A 19,056-nucleotide genomic window follows, 5' to 3' on the forward strand; every position below is an offset into this window, starting at 1 on the left:
CCATTTTGAAGTTTTGTTGTACTAAGTCAGATCGTATAATATGATTTCTTTTACCTTTCAGTAGTGTGGACACAGAATCATCACACCCATAATCTCCGTAATAAAACGGGTTTTTATGGTACTTTAAGGTACCGATACCACCTGAGTCCTAAAATGATAACCTTTGAAAAAGAGTTTTTTATGTGTCCTATTACATCATCGTTTTGCTTTATAATGAACATGTTTTCACTCTGCACATTTAGAGGTTAGCAGTAGTGTCAGCCAGTAACTGTCAAAAAATGTTCTAAAAAGCTGTATCATTATTCAATTCCATCCCTTAACTTACTTTTTTTTCCTTCATACGCTTTCACTTCATTCCCTTTTCTTATTTTAATTTTCGCTCTTTTACTTTCCGTTCGTTTCTTTCGATTTCTTTATTTTCCGTTTTCGTCCCTTTTCAGTCTTTTATTGAATTATTTTGGTATTTTCCCCTTTTCTCTTTTTTCCTGCTCTTCCCTTCTCCTCTCTCTTTCGTTTTCACTCAGTTTCGTTGCTTTTCTACTCGTTCAAGTTATATAGTTTGACCAACCTTATTTCTCTCTTTTCGTATTCTTCCCTCCTCCATTACCTTTAATTTTCTTGATTCTCCTTTCTATTTCCCTTCCTTTTATTTCCTCTTTAAAGTTTTTTTTCACTTGAGTTAAATTTCCTTTCACCTTAGTTCTCTCTTTTCATATACTTCCCTCCTACATTACCTTTAATTTCCTTTACTCTTCTTTCTCTTTTCCTTCCTTTTATTTTCTGTTTAAAGTTTTTTTACTTAAGTCAAATTTACTTAAATTTTATGTCCTGTACCTTTCTTTTCATTAAACTTTCATTTCTATTCCATCAATTCATTCCATAAGTTAATTCGCAAAAGTAAGCTTCTGGCTGACACAGTCTGTACTTTTCATTCGAAGACCTCAGCTTGTCAAAAGGCAATAAAGGAGCAGTCTCGGGCCATCAAGTAGACACGAGGTTTGGTAATAAAGACGCTCATTTCCTGGAGACGAATATTCCCTAATTACACCCCACTTCCCCCCCTGGGGTGGTGAGGGATACGTGGAACAGCTGTTGCACTCCGAACAAGACATGGTCTTACACGACGTTCTTTTAGTGATTTCCCCATAGGGCAGTAACCATAACCACAACTCAATTCCTTAAATGATAACGATATGAATATGGAATAGTCCAACAGGAAAACTATGTTGCGATGTTAAGATGTATAAAAGGGACAGCGATATGATATCCATATCCACACTGTGTTACTGTTTATCAGTTTTTTTTTTCTGCAGCAATCACTCTGCGTTATAAATTTCTGATTACTCGTGATTATTTTACAGTGATACTTTTGTTGTAAAGAAAGATGCATCGTTTTAGTCACCAGTTCTTTACATCGTAATACTTAACTGTTATTCTGCATATGATAATAGTGGCTTTTCCTCAAAAGAAAATATGGGAATGGTAAAAAATGCAGCATAGTGGTATTTGGTTAGTTTTCCCTCTGAGACTAGTTAACATGGTCTTACCGTTCATAGAAGCTCTGAACATATCCCCACAGATGCCGTATGCAGAAGACTGATCTGGTGTTTTCGTCCACAAATCTTCTTCTTCTGGAGAGCCTCTGTTGGAAACACTCACGTCATTCAATGTCTCATTGACGAGTACTCATGGTTACTAAATTATTCATTTTTAGATGACTCATAATGAGGTTAAAAGAAAAGCATTTTTGGTCCAATGGAACCCTTACAGCTTAAAGAACTTTCCTTGAATTGATTTAAATATAATGTTGGAAGTTACTTAAGTTGAATTCTCTTAATTAGCTTAAAGACTAAGCTCTCGATCGTTTTAAGTTCTCGACTTCGTCTCGAACTTAAAAACTATCTCGAGCCGGCGATTATGACTCCTGTATTTTTAAATGCCACATAGGTCTATATACACTACTACAAGAATAGCTGTAAACCAAGAATCGCTTAATAAATTTGATTATCTACTGTCCTTCTTTTTCCTTTATTTTATGTTTCTTCCCTTTCCATTCATTTAATTTCCGTTTCCCGTTATTTTCCTTTCCTGTCCTTTCCGTTGCATCCAGTTACTTTTCTTTCTTCTCTTTCAATTTTCCCTCTCCATTTTTTTCATTTCTTTCTCTTTCATTTACTGACCAAATTTTACAGTTTCGTCCCTTTTTCCTTCTTTCCTACCTTCCTATTCATTTCTTTCTTTTCCTTGTATGCAATGTTTTAATTCCTTTCATTTTCGTCCATTTATTTCATTGTCTGTTTCCCTTCCCATCGCTATCCTTACCTCAGATATCTTTCATTTCCTTTTCAATCTTGCCTTATACCTTATTCACATGAGGACGTTAGACGTTGTGTTGAGGTCAAAATTCTAAATTTCCATCTCCACCCCCATTCGATTTAACTTTACCACTTACCAATACTACTTTTCTGCAATCACTCGTCAAGCACGCCAATCCCAACAGCACCAACGCCAACACATCAATGAGACAGACGCACCGACGTGACACGCTATCTACACAGCTGCAGTGGCTGCACCAAAGCAGATCGTATCTCGTCCACACAATTTGTATGTATAATTAATAGATCGCACCGCGGTACCTTCTACGGCCTCATTGTCTACGCGTCACAGGCCGCCCCGCAGTGTTTGCATTATATGAAAATTGTTCCGTGCAATATGCTAATTCCCACATGGACGGCAATAAATCGATCGCGATAAGGAGTGAATTTATTGTCTGAGTGTAAGAGAGTTTTCAGTTTAAGGTTATTCTACGCGTGTGCTCCCGCTATCTCCGCGTTCCGCCATCTCCGAACCCAAATCTGTCCCGCCACCTCCGAATTCTTGAGTGACCCTTATAATCCCGTCACTGCCTGCGTTGTTAGCTGTCATTGCATCCACGGCTGCGAAGCCCCGTGGATGGAAGATTTAATGAAAATTTAGCCCGTGGGTTAGGTTAGGTTAGGTCAGGTTAGGTCAGGTTAGGTTAGGTTAGGTTAGGTTAGGTTAGGTTGGGTTAAGTTAAGTTAGGTTAGGTTAGGTTTGGACGGAATGTCTTAACGCAGGAAGTAACAGAGGATTATAGGTGTCACTCTGAAATTCGAAGATAGCGGTACACGGAGGTGGCGGGACGCGGAGATAGCGGGAGGTAACCATTCTACGGAATTTGGATTCTTTTGTTATTTTCGTATTGGTTGTGCGTCTTTTCTCCTTCGTCAGCGTCATAGTTTGCATCGGAGTGGTCAAAAATCTGGCCCTGTCTATAAAACAACATACGGTAGAGGCGGTGTGTTTAAAAGACACTTTTGGCAACTAGAACCCCAGAACATAAAAGGGGCTGGACATTATCATTGCTATACTCAATCATGGACATATTTTCGTTCACCTCTGGCTACATCTAGCATTATGAATCGCTGTATTCCCTGATATCAGTTTCATCGGGAAATGAGATCAGCCAATCAAATGTTTCTTGTCAAATTTTGAAATGTAACGCCAACCTGATGTAGAAAGCATCAATACTCTAATGCCAAACTGGGTCCACAACCGGTCCTTTTTTGAAACGGCGATTTTTGAATTCGAACGCGTTTCTTGTGTGCAATCTGACAAACCAGGGTGCGTATTTAAAGCAAAGACAAGTTGGCGACTTATATCAACTGGTTTCACAGCCCAAGCGATTTTCTACTACCCCAATGACCAAGAACAGTTGGATTCAGTTTCGATCAATTAAAAAGCTAACTTTTCAAAATTAAAATCACGTTTTGAAAAACACAGTAAAATTTTAAGAAGATGACACCTGACGCCCTCGGAATTTTGCTATGTGAAGTGAATATGTGTTTCACACAAATTTTGACGAGACAAATTCTCTATGAACCCATCTTAGCAATTATATCTTGACGAAGTCATTCAGTCATGTTGACGTATCCAGTAGAATCTGTCCTGAGGCCAAGTTAGATGTAGTTGTTACTCTAACGACCAAAGCCCGTCCCACTCTGGTCCTAGACCTGTTACATTTTTTATCTCGCAAAGTACTATTTGCACAAGACGTTATCTCGACAATCAAGAGAAACCCGAGTTGATTTAAACAGCTGGCGGCTAAATAGGTTAATCGCCCCTGGTTGATCTCATGTCGCCATCTTGATGACGTACGTTGCTCCGGGAGTTTTCTTGACTTGAATTATCGTGTGGTTTTGTAAATGTTTTAGACATTTTATGCTCTTTACTGTAAGATGGAGGAAGGGATGGTTGGATATATTCCTTTTGCCTTGTTTGCAATTTGGCAAGTTTACTAAAGTTCACTAAATGTGGCAGTGATAATTCGTTTCTCTTTAGACCTTGGGACACGTAAAGTTAACCAATTAACATGCATTTTATAAAGGGAAAAATGTTTTAAGCTGATAATTCGTAAACTACTATATGGATGAAGTATAAATATGAAAGTTTCTTATTTATTAAGAACCACAATATCTTTACAACTAGCTGTACCCGCGGGCTTTGCCCCGTTTAACTTCACAAGTGAGCTCGATCGCATGGCTCAATTACGTCCTGGTTGAAGTTCGTTCGCTACGCTCACTCACCTTTAGGTTGGAGCTCGTTCGCTACGCTCACTCACCTTTGGGTTGCAAATTGGCTGTAGTCATAAATTAAAAAAATTATAGTGCTGCACCCTGTTGGTAATCCTTGTAACTTTAATGCTATTAAACATCATAGCTAACAGAACCAACTTGTTTAATTGAAACAGCTGTTAAGAAATTCCTTTTAAGTATGAAAAAATCATAAGGTTAACATGGGAAACTCCAGAGCCCGTGGGCGGAGCCCGAAAGCCCGATCAGAATAAAAACTACTTAGTTTTCCTATTTAATGCCCAAATAATCGGTGTACCGAATTTCAGCCTCCTAGGTAAATGGGAAGTGTGAGTGAGTCAGTCAGTGAGGGCTTTGCCTTTAATATATTTAGATGATATCCAGTTTGACACAGTTTTTTTGTTTAAGAATGTATTTTGAAATTGTTGTTTTTGTGATAATATTGCAATATTGTATATCAAAATAATCTAAGCTAACAAGAAATGTGACATTGAAATCAATGTATGCATATCGGGGTTTGTAAAGGACTAAAAATAATACAAATTTTCCACAATAAGCGCCACCATTTTGAAACGAATGCTAGTCAAATTATGGTTCAACCGAAATGTTTTAATTCACTGATTGCACTTAGTTTCTTTTATGCATACTAATGTAACATTTGGTTTTGCAGGCTGCTTATAGGAGCACCAGAAGCACAAACGCCTCAGCCTGGAGTCAAGAGGGGTGGTGCTGTCTATAGATGTGACATTACTAGGGATGATTACTGTCAACAGATACCCTTCGATAGAACTGGTATGTTACCATGTAGATATTGTACTATGTCAGACCTATATCATGTTTATACCACTTGACAAGTGTAATAGCAAAGGGATATAAAGAATCTTGGTTTAATACTTCAAGGAACATCGCAATTTCTGACCACGAGTTACAAGTGAGCTAGGCATCATGGGTTTGGTCATGTTGGAGTCAAAATGTTTATTTAATGTCGAGAGGATGCGGAAAACCATTGATTGAGACATTTGCTTTCGCTATAGAGATGCGTGTAATTAATCAACTTTCCAGCTTTAGCTTATTTTCTGTGAATTCAACTTTTTGGATTTTTCTAAAGCGATTTGGTTCAAAACGTCAAGGAACATTGAATTTCCCGATTTTCCTTCCCGGGCTCTGGTGGTTTAGAGCTAGACATAAGGTGGGTTGGTCTGGTTGGAGCAAACAATTCTTATATATCTTGTGGATGCGCCAAACTATCATTATTTGAGAATCTAGATTTTTTTTATCGGTAAGATCAACTTTTTTCTAGCACTATATAACGTTCTGTGTCTACAAAACAACACATGGTAGTGACGGCGTCTTAAACGGACACTTTCGGCAACTAGAAAGGGGTTGAAAATGATAATTGCTATACTTAATCATGAAAACATTTAGTTTACCAAAGGGGTTTCGTTCACCTTTGTTTGAATCTAAAAGCTCCCATGATGAATCAACTGTATTCTCTGATACACATGAGTTTGCATCCGGAAATGAGATCAGCCAATCAAATATGTCTTGTCAAGCTTTATTCACTTTAGTATCTAATCTGCGCCGGTGTGTTAGGTCTTCCTACGAGTTTGCACTTGATGTTTTTGTACATGGCATAAGGTTTATGACACATCACATGCATTAACATGATCGACTTCGATTTAACGCCTCTTCATTTGAGTGGGATTTCAAAGATTGAATGTTGGATGTAAAAGAAAACTAATTACAACTTCTTTCGTTGTGGTCTTTGAAAAGTTTATCCTCAAAAGATGCAGTTGATATTAACTGCACATCTTAACTCATTAATGAGTTAAGATTTCATTGGTTGTTTAATATCTCCATTGACACATTTGGTTTGTAACTGCTAGCTAATACAAAGTAGTCATAGGTACTCCGACAAAACTTACCACTTTCTACCTACTTTATACACTTTCTTTTTCTAGGTCTCATAGTCCTTTGAATAAAAATCCTGAAAATGCCCATGCATTTTTTTATCTTGATCAGAAACATAGTGCAAGAAATTATAGACAATACATGTAAATCTCATTTAAGAGTACAGCGTATAACAGGTGGCTCAGTCGTGAGTCTATTTCGCTTGCTAATTTATTCATCAAACTGTTGATTAAGCTGGTTGTATCTGCCGATCTGATAAGCATCGCGATCTGATACTTGCTGATCGTGATCTGATCTACATCTCTAGCTGTCTCTGTGTGTGTGTGCGTGTGTATTTGTATGTGTGAGCGATGTTTATCCAGCCGTGTTTATGCCCAGTCCAAACAGTCTATAAACGAACCTTTCCCCTTGCAACGGCAGCTGGTTTGTAAGACTGGAGATAATTAAACCATTCATCAGCTACCGTCTTCTTGATTGTGTTCTCTAGTGACTCCTTGGTCAGTGACGAAACAGTAGTCATCGGAAAACGAACTATATCTTGTTGAACAATTTCTGAAGGAGTCATGAATAACTCATGTACTTACTTGTATGCTTGGTTATAGGCCCATATGTTATCTACGTGCTATTGGCTGTATGTGATATTACCTAACAGTGTTGTCTAAGGAACATGTCGGCATTTGTCAGTAACAAGACTACGAGATCGCGCCATTATCCTATACTCATCTCCATTCATACTTGGCTTAAAATACCTACCTTAGTATGGCCGCCATTTCAAGTAAAAGTATCAATTAAAGTATTAAGTATGATTGTTGCCAATGACTACATTATTACCAATTAAGATAGAGGTAATTAGGTGTACTTACAGTCAATCCAAATATGAGTAAAGGTCGAGTGTAGAATAGACTGAGATGTTACTGACCAAGCTGTTTCTTTAGACAGGATCATCAAGGACCAGCTTTTAAATATCAAAAGGTTGACTTGACTTTCATCCCACAACTGACAACAATGTTTCAGAGATAGGTTGAAGAGATAGCCAACCCGTGTTAGGTTGGGATAGATTGAAGGCACTCTCACGATCTCCTCCTGAAAATCTGTATCTCTATCTTCAGCTATCTTATGATAGTAATCCTTCATTGTTCTCGCGGAGGTCAACCTAATTTTAGTTTTTTGTTTTGTTTTGGTGTAATTGATCTTCTAGGTTTCCAAGGGAACGATAAAATCTCTTTTCTTGAAACTAACGAATAAGAAATTGGTATTATAGCTCTAATATGCTCTAACTTCTAACTCTAATATGTAAGTTTCTAAGCAGTATTGCGTATGTGCCATAATTGAAGAGGTTGTAGCTGTGCAAATGTTTTTATAATTTGTGTACATGTACATAAAGTAACTGTGCTAACATGTGCACTGCATATTTCAATCAATAGTTTTGGCCGTTCTAGTGTGTAAGAAGCATAATCAGCAGAATTGGAGAACCACCCTTTTAGAAGAATATGTATGTTCTACCCAGGTGATTTGGAAAACTTGTGTTATTTGAAGACAAATACTATAGGTAGGTTACTGGGCAAAGACAGCTCTACGTTTTGACAGCCAAATACTGAAAGATCAATCAAGATCATTTTTTAAATGTGAGGGACTTACAAATCTTACAATCTTCATCATTTTCGCCAACAACGAAGTTCACGACCTCCATTGAGATTGTCAGTTTTGTATTTGCCTGTACCAAGGTATAAATCGCAATAGTGTCCCCGTATGGTGACAGCACGTTCCATACTTCAGCACGTATCTCTTGGTCCCCTAACTCTTCGGTTGTCACAGCCGCTGATCTACTTTCACCTAATATTTATTGCTGTGGAAGCAGCACGCATCAAACTGTGAAAGGCGCTTAGCTTGAGATATCTGAACACGCAGGATACCACCTGGTGGGATATTGAGACAACTATTGAGACGCTGATAAAGTTACAATTTTGGTGCACTATTTGAGAATTGATGCACGAAGATGAGGTCAAAAGAAACATTGGTCCTCGGATTATGATCTCTCTCTAGGGTCCCTAGATTTTCGAATATAAAATTTCTTAACCTTCAAAACCTTCTTGATGACACATCTACGTAAGGGTTGGAGTGTTTGATTTAAATAAGTTGGACTGAGATAAAGGAGGGACCCACGTTGAAACTGTAGATAGGTTAGAGCTCTTGTTTACAGCTCGCCTTTTACTACTGTATTTTATTCGTAAGAGGTGGTCAAGAGGTGGTCGTGGTACTGTGTTGCTTTTGCTTTGAATGGAAAGATTTTAACATTTTCATTTGTGTATGTTTATGTTGAAGCTAAATAGAATCTGGTTACTTGTAATATTGCAGAAGTAGAGCTTCCCTATTAAATACTCGTAAAGCTAGACATCCCATCAGCTTGAGTCGACTAATCCAAATCAGGTCTGAATTGCCACCTGTAGTGAAAGTTTAAAAGAACATCCGACATTAAAATCCTATATCCGCAGTCAACAAACAATTAACCCTAACGAGCGGTCATTGAGGGTCAGTACGAACGAGAACGAGCCACCCGGCGATTTCGGCGATCCTATCGTTAGTGTCGTTAGTGGCGCTAATCGGCCTATCGTAGCTCGTTACCTCGTTATTTATCTGGCGACTGCACGCAAGGCGCATTCCTGCTCGCACCAAGACATTCGCACTTGCCGAGTCTTCCGGGGTCTCACCTGTGACTGCTGACGTGACTCCTCTGAGTGACCCGTGACTCATGACGTGACTTGTGACTCATTTTATGTGACTTATGATTCCTGTGTGACCTGTGGCAATAGAAGTGACTCTTTCTCTCCTCTGTTTGGACCTGTGACATTAAATATGGCTTCTGATTTATCTCATGTGGCCTGTGCCAATTGATGTGACTTCTGATTCATCTTATGTGACCTGTGAATTAGGATTTGATTCGTGACTTCTTTGCCGCTTCGTGTGACTTCGGACGTTGGGACGTGGCTTGTGACTCCTGCGGTCTGACCTAGACGTTTGACCTCTCCTAAGTGAAATGTGACTGTAACATAAATTTAATTATTCAAGTTAGTGGCAAAATAAAAACTGCTAATCTTCATGGATATGCTTCCAAGGTCGTTACTCAAATTTACACAATCTTGGTGTTCGGGGTTCGACCACGTCATTTGGCTCATGTACAGAAACTACCGATGTTTCGGTTGTTCGGTCGTTCCGGTAGTTTGGGTCGAGTTCTTTGAACAAACTGTGATCGTGCTCGCTCGCCCTGAAGATGCCGACTATGATGTGTCCGAAACGTCGGTAGTTTCTGTACATAGTCTACATAGACAAATGACGCGGTCAAACCTCGAAGACCAAGATTGTGTAAATTGATACCGTTCTTTTTGGTACAGTAGCTGTAAAATATTTCAGCCTTATAAGTGCGGGTTAGCTTGTTGTTTTAGCCCTCACCGTTTGTATTGTTTTGTTACACAATTGAAGGATGTTTGAGGTACGTCTTCTTACCTATTCAAGTCGCGACCACCATTAAAGTTTGAAGGCGCCTATGAGACGTGACGTGAGTATATAGACACTTTGATGATTAACAACGCGATCAGCCCTTCCTGTTGGGTATCCCTGAGTTGTTAAACAGCATTCATGCATTTAAATAGTATTTAATTATTCTTATTTTAGATTCTTGAACTCAACTGAACCCCATTTGTATTAACTTAATCCCAACATTAAAAACTTACCAAAAACGCATTCACATTATGGCAGGCATGAGAAGTTCCAGCAAATTCTATTTTAGCACAAATAAATGGGAAAAAGATAGAGTTTCGAGGGACGTTTTGTTTAGTAGTAAAATATTATATACAGTAAGATCAAATTTAGATTTTATGGAATCCTTGAGCAGCCCATAGAGCTAACTACCAAAGAAATGTATTTTGAAGCTAATTATCTTAGAGTGTGATCGCTTAAATCGCTATATATGAACCAACGCCGTCTTTTAATCCACCATTGATATGTTTGCATGTAAAAGAAGCACTTTCATCAATCGTACAAGAATGTTTCTGCAATCGTTTTCCAAACGTCAACCTCCCTTCGCACTCCGCATCTACCAGTTCTCCGAGGTAAAATAAACCAACTATCGAGTAAATATGTGCATACATTTTAATCCTCAGCAGCAAAAAACCTTAATCGACTTAATAGAATCCACTTGGACGCCTCAAAAGGCAAAGGCGACCGAATGCTATCGGAAATCAGTGGTACCAACTTAGCAATTAATAGGTACGTGTCAGGTTGGCTGCTGCCGACTGCCGTTATCCCATCCATCATCGGTGGCCATCCTCCATTAATCCTAATTGAGCGGGGACGAGTCGATCAAAATATTTCTGGTGAGTGGTGGTTAACGTGTCATCCTACCGCTTGTCACTGGAGCGCTGGAACGCTGGAAGCTTGGAAGGTCTCCAGTCTGGAGCTGGAGTCTAGCATCTAGTGCGCCAGTAATGCCATCACTTCATACGGAATTATGGCAGAAACGTTTAGAAAATATGGGAAGAATGGTAGTTAATTTATCATATCCAGAGCTACAGTCTTAAGTGATCTTTTGAAAGGGTTCTGTTGAAAGTTTACTTAATTGTGTAATTTTTCTGAGTGCCTCTCCCAGATTTCTTACTCGGCTATAAGAATACTTTGATCCGAGTCCCAAACCTTTACGATTTTGTAAAGAAGACTGTAATAGCTTATGCCTCAAGGGAGTGGTGTACTTACTAACTAAGACGTCTCATCTATATGGACCAGCTGTAGCCATTTTTTTTTTTTTTTTGTTAAAAAGAACTAGTTGCGTAAGCCAGTCACAGAATGCGCTAGTGACTAAAACTCTTTTTTTGACCTTATTTTTTGTTGCTGGCCAAGTTGATGGGTCATAATAGTTGCTATAGCTCACAATAAGTCATTCCATTAGTTTGAATTGTTAAAAAGATATTGTGTATTCGTCAGAAATCAGTAATTTTGATCAGCGCAATCTGTAGGTGGCTCACATCAACTACAATGATTTTGGTTAAAGAACTGGCTTCAAATTATAACATGGGGATGGAATGTCTAGTTGTATTAATAAGCAAAGCTAATACTTGTTGCTGGTTCTACATGGGAAAATCCCACTCTCAATAAAAAATCTTCCCTTTCAATAATTTAAAGACTCACAATGGTCACAATAGATGAAATTGTAGTAATCCAAAATCGCAATTGAAATAATTAAGTACATTATTTTACCTAAAATAACATTTGAAAGGGTTTCAAGGTTTTCTGAAGAATCTATGAAAATTTAAATATGTAGCAAAATATTTGTTTTTAAGTTTTGTTTTCTCTATATAAAGTGGTTTTGTTCTCAAGATCCCGTCACCTACTAGATGTTCTGATCCGTGTGTAACTAAAAACTATTTAATAGTTCAAGCATATGCCAGCCATTGACTGCAGCCTAGACAATATCCCAACGGAATACAACCTGTTCTAACACCATATGAATTAAATACAGTAGACATATCTGTACTATCTACCTATCTACTCTATAATCCATGGTACCACTGAGTCAGCGTGTTCGGTATCTCGGTGTGCAAATCCAACGAAAGTAATGTTGAGATCCAGTCGTGAAAGAAACTTAAAGCATAGCAAAAGAATGATTAATTGATTTCTTTATAGGCAGTGCTTAAAGTCTTGGAAGTTTTTGAAATGCATAGATGCTGTTGAACCTTGCCATAAGCTTTCCTCGTATAGAACTAACGAAATGTCATACGAATGTGATAATCATGGTAAATCTAACGAGTGAAAGCTCGCTACTAGAATTCTCGTAGTCATCAGCCGAGGATTACAGGATTACCAATATCGTTAGAGTCGTGAGGTGATAATCCTCAAATAGGTTCTCGTATTCCAACTTGCATATTCAAATTGCAAAACGGTAACTTGCATATTCAAGTTTGAGAAGCGGCAAGTGACATAAGCACAGTCGTTTGGCTGGTCGCCTGATTAGAAGGAACGACCCAACCATCAACCATACGCAGGATGAGATGCATATGGGACACCGTTGTAGGTTTATGGTGCCGATGTATCATACCATTAGATCTACTAGGATGTGTAGCTTATTTGGATGAGATGTATGCATAATTCCATGATTTGGTATACTAATAGAACATGTTTCTCTTCGTAACATGAAAAGTCTCGAATTGGATTTGTTACTGCATAACTGCTTGAATCAAAATTTGAAAAGTTAATTTGCACAATGTTTCAATACAACAGTCGTACTGTATCTGGGTTTTTGAAATGGTTTGAGTATAAAGGGAATTTTATTTAGCAGTGTTGCTGAAAGACTTGCACCAAACGTACATCTAGGAATCTCTGACTCTCCAATATATACTTGGGGCTCGTATCTTCTTTTTTGGATTTTTTTGCAATGGCATGGACATAATCTGGTAAAGAAAAGTATTCTTCTTTTGAATGGGAAAACATCGTTAGTAAAGAAATTCAGCCACTAGATATGTTTCAACTGGTTGATACCTCCTGTAACAAGAAAATAGATTGTATACTTCCAGAAAGATTTGTAACTTAAACTTGAAGTCTAGTCCCCTTTGCTATCAATGTTGTCTTTCGGGGATTAAACAAGCAGTGAAAATAATAACTTCTCAGTTTTGATGAAGTTCCTACAGCCACGATACAGTTTGTCAATTATCATGTCACATAAACATAAGTTTAATCTTTTCTGAAAAATGTAATGCCAATTTAATTCACCATCTCTAACTTTTAGAATACATCGTTCAGTTCACCCTCTCGAAATATAAAACACTGCAACTGCTTATCTCTATAGCAACTAGAATCCTTAAACGTTTAACCTAACTATGGGAATAGACAAGCTGATGAACCTCACGAAAAACATTCCGAGCCAACGTGTTTGTCTATGAATCATCTTAAGCGGACAAACGTCAACGTTTCTGGCCATCTGTAATAACCAAACGGTACAAAAACGTTTTTAAAGCAGTCAAACTGCTGCACCCTTCCTGCCAGACATAACAAATCGGGACTCCCCTAGTGTCTAAATACGGCAGACACCTAATTAACTTGTTCACGACCGTCCAAATTGACTCTTCCGGGGGATCTGGATATGTGACGTTGCGAGGTATTATACCTGAAGACAGTGAATCCGTAGATGGTATTAGCGAAGGAGTTTTGGATGCAAACAAGATGAACGAGTATTACAGGACAATAAGATCTCCTGCTCTGTTTTAAATGTTTTTAGCGAATTTCCCTATAGGGAAGTAGCTATTACCGTAGGTGGCACGGTAAGACCTAGACCCGGGACCGATTTACTTTTTCATTTTGATGTCTCCAGAGGCCAAAAACACCATTCGTTCAAATTTTTATATATGTATATATATATATATACTTATATATATATACTATATATATACTATATATATATATACTTATATATATGTATATATATATATATGTGTATGTGTATATATATATATATATGTGTATATATATATACAGTATATATATACGTCCGTGCACGCGATAACTTGAGTAATTTTGGTCCGATTTTGATGAAATTTGGTTTAAAGGTGTAAAGCGGGATAAACTTGAATGAGTTCGCGAACCAGCACGATCGGACCATGGGAACGGGGCTTTACGGGGGGTTTTATGGGGTAAAAATTGGTTTTTCTCACTTTTTACCCTCAAAACAAAAAATTTCCCGATTTATCTTTAGACCTTTTTAAAGAGCTTAAAAAAACAAATAATTTGGTATATAAAAGTATTTTTGTTCAATTATTAGTAACGGAGAAAATTTAAAAAATTGTAAATTTAAAATTCCCATGTTATTCTTATGGAGAATATTGTCAAATGCTGTAGTTTGCTTGTTTATGGATATATTTTGATCAAACTTGGCAAATTTATTTATTTTGTACTAAGCTATCAATATTTTACTCAAAAACACACTTTATTAGTTTCCTTGTAGCAGCAAACCTAGGTACTCGTTAAACCTAATGTTATTAAAATATATTTAACTGAAAATCAATTTAGACGAATGGAAATTCGCTTAGTCGGCAGGTTTGCTGCGGCGGGGGTATTTTCTTTTATTGCGAGTGTATGTAATTTGAAAATAATTGCAGGACTTTATCCATATATGTGTATGTGTATATATATATATATATATATATATATATATATATATATATATATGTATATATATGTGTATATATATATATATACGTCCGTGAACGCGATAACTTGAGTAATTTTGGTCCGATTTTGATGAAATTTGGTTTAAAGGTGTAAAGCGGGATAAACTTGAATGAGTTCGCGAACCAGCACGATCGGACCATGGGAACGGGGCTTTACGGGGGGTTTTATGGGGTAAAAATTGGTTTTTCTCACTTTTTACCCTCAAAACAAAAAATTTCCCGATTTATCTTTAGACCTTTTTAAAGAGCTTAAAAAAAACAAATAATTTGGTATATAAAAGTATTTTTGTTCAATTATTAGTAACGGAGAAAATTTAAAAAATTGTAAATTTAAAATTCCCATGTTATTCTTATGGAGAATATTGTCAAATGCTGTAGTTTGCTTGTTTATGGATATATTTTGATCAAACTTGGCAAATTTATTTATTTTGTACTAAGCTATCAATATTTTACTCAAAAACACACTTTATTAGTTTCCTTGTAGCAGCAAACCTAGGTACTCGTTAAACCTAATGTTATTAAAATATATTTAACTGAAAATCAATTTAGACGAATGGAAATTCGCTTAGTCGGCAGGTTTGCTGCGGCGGGGGTATTTTCTTTTATTGCGAGTGTATGTAATTTGAAAATAATTGCAGGACTTTATCCAGCAAGACTTGTAAGTTCGGGATCTGGAATCCGATTCTGTTCTCAGGTGAGAAAGCTTATTAACAATTCTTATTTAATAATCATCAAGAAGTTGATAACAATATCAGCACAAAAATCCAGCTTAAGCTGAAGAATCTTAGACGAAAAAATACACAGAGTGTGATAGTCAAATCAAGCTGCAAAAATTCCAAAAGAAACCAACAATTATTACAAATAGGGGATTGAAAACTACCTAGATTATGAGACTAAATCAACAAAAAGTGCATCTCACTACGACAGATTCTGTAAGGGAAACCTTTGAAAACTTGATTGTACACATGTTCAATGTGATGAAATCTCACGAATAAAATAAGAAACTATAAAGCATATTTCATTTGCTATTCTCAGTAGATGTACCACACCAGTCTTTCAATTTCGACGATTTTTCCTTGAAGCATCAAAATAAAGGTCATTGCATTAATACTCTAGATCGATTATCTTTTTGCGCTTTACAGTTCACATAAGTGTATAAATGAGTAGAAACCTACTCATAAATGAGTCATAAAACTCAAGTCACTTCGGCGATATCCAATTATGGAGTACAGACACATTCTTCCAGTAGAAGAACGCGGCAGGTATCCATCTTCTGAGAAAGAATCTTCTTCTCTGCCTAAAATGGAAATCCTTTCACGAAGTTACTGTATTAGGGTAAAGTAATGTCATTTGGCCTCACTCTTCATTCATTAACAAAAGTTTTAAGTCACCGAAAGTGTCATTGCTGGTTGCTATTAACACTAATATGGTGTTTTCGACAGTAATAATACAGTTAGCGTTTTTTTATTTACATGTAAAATCAAGCAGCAAGGATGGAGTTGGAGGTAAAACAACCTGTGAGATATTTTAAGTTGTTATTTCCCAATTTTGAAGGAGTCTTCTATGTTGTCGTGTAATTTGTTAACTTAATTTTAGTTTTGAATCAAACGTGATTACATTTCTCTACCTGTTGTTGATTATTACACAAAGATCAAATTCGCTTCCTTTGCACTTAGCAAACTGTTTGAATGCTATCTTTTCCAATTCCGCTCAACTCTGATAAGTTTTACATTGTGATAATGTTATCTATGTTGTGGCTGGGATTCTGCCTTGAGTTAACTTTCCGTTTCCTCAAAAACAATTACATGGCATCATAATCATCTTCACCATAGGTTAGTGTTCTTGAAACTTAATGAAAAGGCTCCCTTATTCACGCATATGTAAGAAAATCCAAATAGAATGTTAATGATTCAAAAATCTAGGATAGAATCATTCAGTTGTTTTGAGGAAGAAAACCCGAGTTTCTTAAATAGTAGTTGATAAGATTTGTACATAGAATAAAGCGAATGTGTTAAAATCCACATGATGAAAAACTAGTTAACTCTCCAAAATTCGAATTTTTGCTACTGTAGGAGTTTGATCAAGACTTGAACACACAGAAGATACCACACCACTTCAAAAATGTTACCATATCCTCCAAAATCACGTGAACGCAAGGAACAAAGAGATGTATGCCGCGGCGGTGTCACAAGGCACGATTGACATCGCAGATCGCAGATCAAGACAGTCAGAGGACGTTGATATAAATCAATAGGACCTGCGCTCCAACGATCAAACGATCAAAGTGACCGTCTACGGTACCTACGTGACGCTATGACGGCGACATTGCCATAACTCATCATTGAAACATTCAACAACTGATGGTCTTAGTTCCCACGATGCATTGCGAGACTGGCCGCCATCTTGTCAATATGGCCGATAGACACGTCCCGACTCGTCCACTCGTCATCGGTGACAAATTCGCGGACCGATTGTTTCTTTTTTATCCGCATCGCATTCCGCGTTTAGCGGGCGGTTCTTGTTCTAAATTTTTTATTTTGTACTCGGTTTCGGCCTGTGTGGTACCCATCACTCTTTCCACCTTTTGTCATCGAATGACTAAATTATTGAGGAATTGTCAAGTTTCCCAGAAATTTTTGATTGAATTGTGGTTGTTTGTTTGGGGAAGTCGGTTAGAAAGGTGAAGTATGAACTTAGAGTGATTAGAAGTTCAATGAAGTTGACATTTAAACTATGGTGCATTTGGTATGGCATCTAGTATGACCACTACCAGGAAATGGTTTTGAAAATATAACAAGATCTTATTATAAAGATTATTTTACTGAAATCCAACTGTACTACAATTTACATTCAAAAAGAACAATTTTGACAGGTTATTGGATACGTGAAAGAACATATTGTTAACACATTGGCCCTTACAGTTTGGCGTTATTTCAAAGTTTATACTACTTACTTTCTTCTGCAGCTCTACGGGCCCTGGTGACCTTTGGCTTCTGCTACAATTCGCCTCGATCTTGCGTTATCTATTTTCAATTCCTCACTTTCAACATCCTCAGGTCATCCTCCACTTCATCAAGTCATCTTCTTCTCGGCCTACCCCTTCTCCTAGTCCCTTCCATGTTCTGGCACAATAGTTCTTTGGGTTGTCTTTCTTTAGGCATTCTCTCCACATGGCCTAACCAACCGATCATTCTTGCTTTGATGAATAAAAAATTTCATTTATTTCTACATTCTTCAATATCCTCCATCTGTCCCCTTCCTTCACCGCTCCATGTATTCTTCTTATTATTTTCCTTTCGAAAGTTTATACTGTAGACTAATCACAGAGCGAAAGGTGTTTCGCAGTAGCGCACTCTGTCAAAAGCGCAATTAAACAAAGTGATTCTTTATTCCAAAACTCGAACTGGTTGTAGCTTTCATATTGAAATTGCATTTCTACTCTTAATACACAAAAATCTTTTACTTGTCAAAGTTAATATTACATTATAGCACAGAGAAGTAAGCTCTCTGTGATAATAGAGTATCCGATTTTCAATCACAATAGACTGAAGTGAATGAAGTTTGTACTGTGTGGAAGCAGAAATATAATTGAAGTGGAAACAGATCTAGTATTTGTTGCACATTTATTTTGTCCTTAAACTCAATGTGATTTATGTTATATTTAATTGCTTAGTTAGAATGCATTACCATATTTGGATACTGAAATGGTTAATTAACGTAAACCCATCTAATTAGCTCAACATCTCCGCGCTCTAGATAGCGATGGAGCGATTGAGCGTCAAAATGGAACTCTGTAATTATTGCAATCGAAACATGACTTTAATCAGATCAGAGAACCGTTTCTGACAAAATTGTAGAGGAAATTGGCAAAAAGCGCCGACTGGACGAATGGGGAAATAATCGACAAGATGGGAGATAAGTCAAATCCAATTAGACGGAAACTCAGTTCTGAGCGAAGCGAGCTCAATTAGATCCGACTAGCGTGATGTCGCCTGTGAGAACCGGGCTATTAACTAATTAATTTATTGTTCCTTATTAAGGATGTGCGGCTGGAAGCTGCTGCATGTCCGAAATCGTTAAGGAGCTTGTCTGCTTCGTGTTCTTGGAATACTGGGAGGGTGTTGATAACTCCAAGTAATAGTTCGTGTTGTACCATGGTAATTAGTTGAATAACTACAGTTTACCACACGCGCGCGTTAAATTCTTTAATCTTTACTTAGGTAGATATAAACCTATAAGTAGGTTTAAATGAGGGATTCTAAAGACACAAATTTGTAGGAGTACAGACCAATTTAAAAATTACGTATAGGAAATGAGTGTAT

General features: G+C 37.3%; 1 protein-coding gene across 3 annotated transcripts in view; it reads left to right on the forward strand.

Annotated features, from left to right (window-relative positions):
• The window catches only part of LOC129004409 (integrin alpha-PS2), a 206,879-nt gene that overhangs the window by 83,848 nt on the left and 103,975 nt on the right, over nucleotides 1-19,056 (forward strand). For all 3 annotated transcript variants that reach the window (XM_054432985.1, XM_054432984.1, XM_054432986.1), the window contains exon 3: nucleotides 5,284-5,405. In XM_054432985.1, the coding sequence (XP_054288960.1) occupies nucleotides 5,284-5,405 (122 nt within the window). The remainder of the gene's footprint in view (nucleotides 1-5,283; nucleotides 5,406-19,056) is intronic.

This window comes from Macrosteles quadrilineatus, unplaced genomic scaffold, assembly GCF_028750875.1.
Source record: "Macrosteles quadrilineatus isolate MER2022 unplaced genomic scaffold, UCM_ALF_1.0 Scaffold_9__3_contigs__length_116548681, whole genome shotgun sequence".
Classification (NCBI taxonomy): domain Eukaryota; kingdom Metazoa; phylum Arthropoda; class Insecta; order Hemiptera; family Cicadellidae; genus Macrosteles; species Macrosteles quadrilineatus.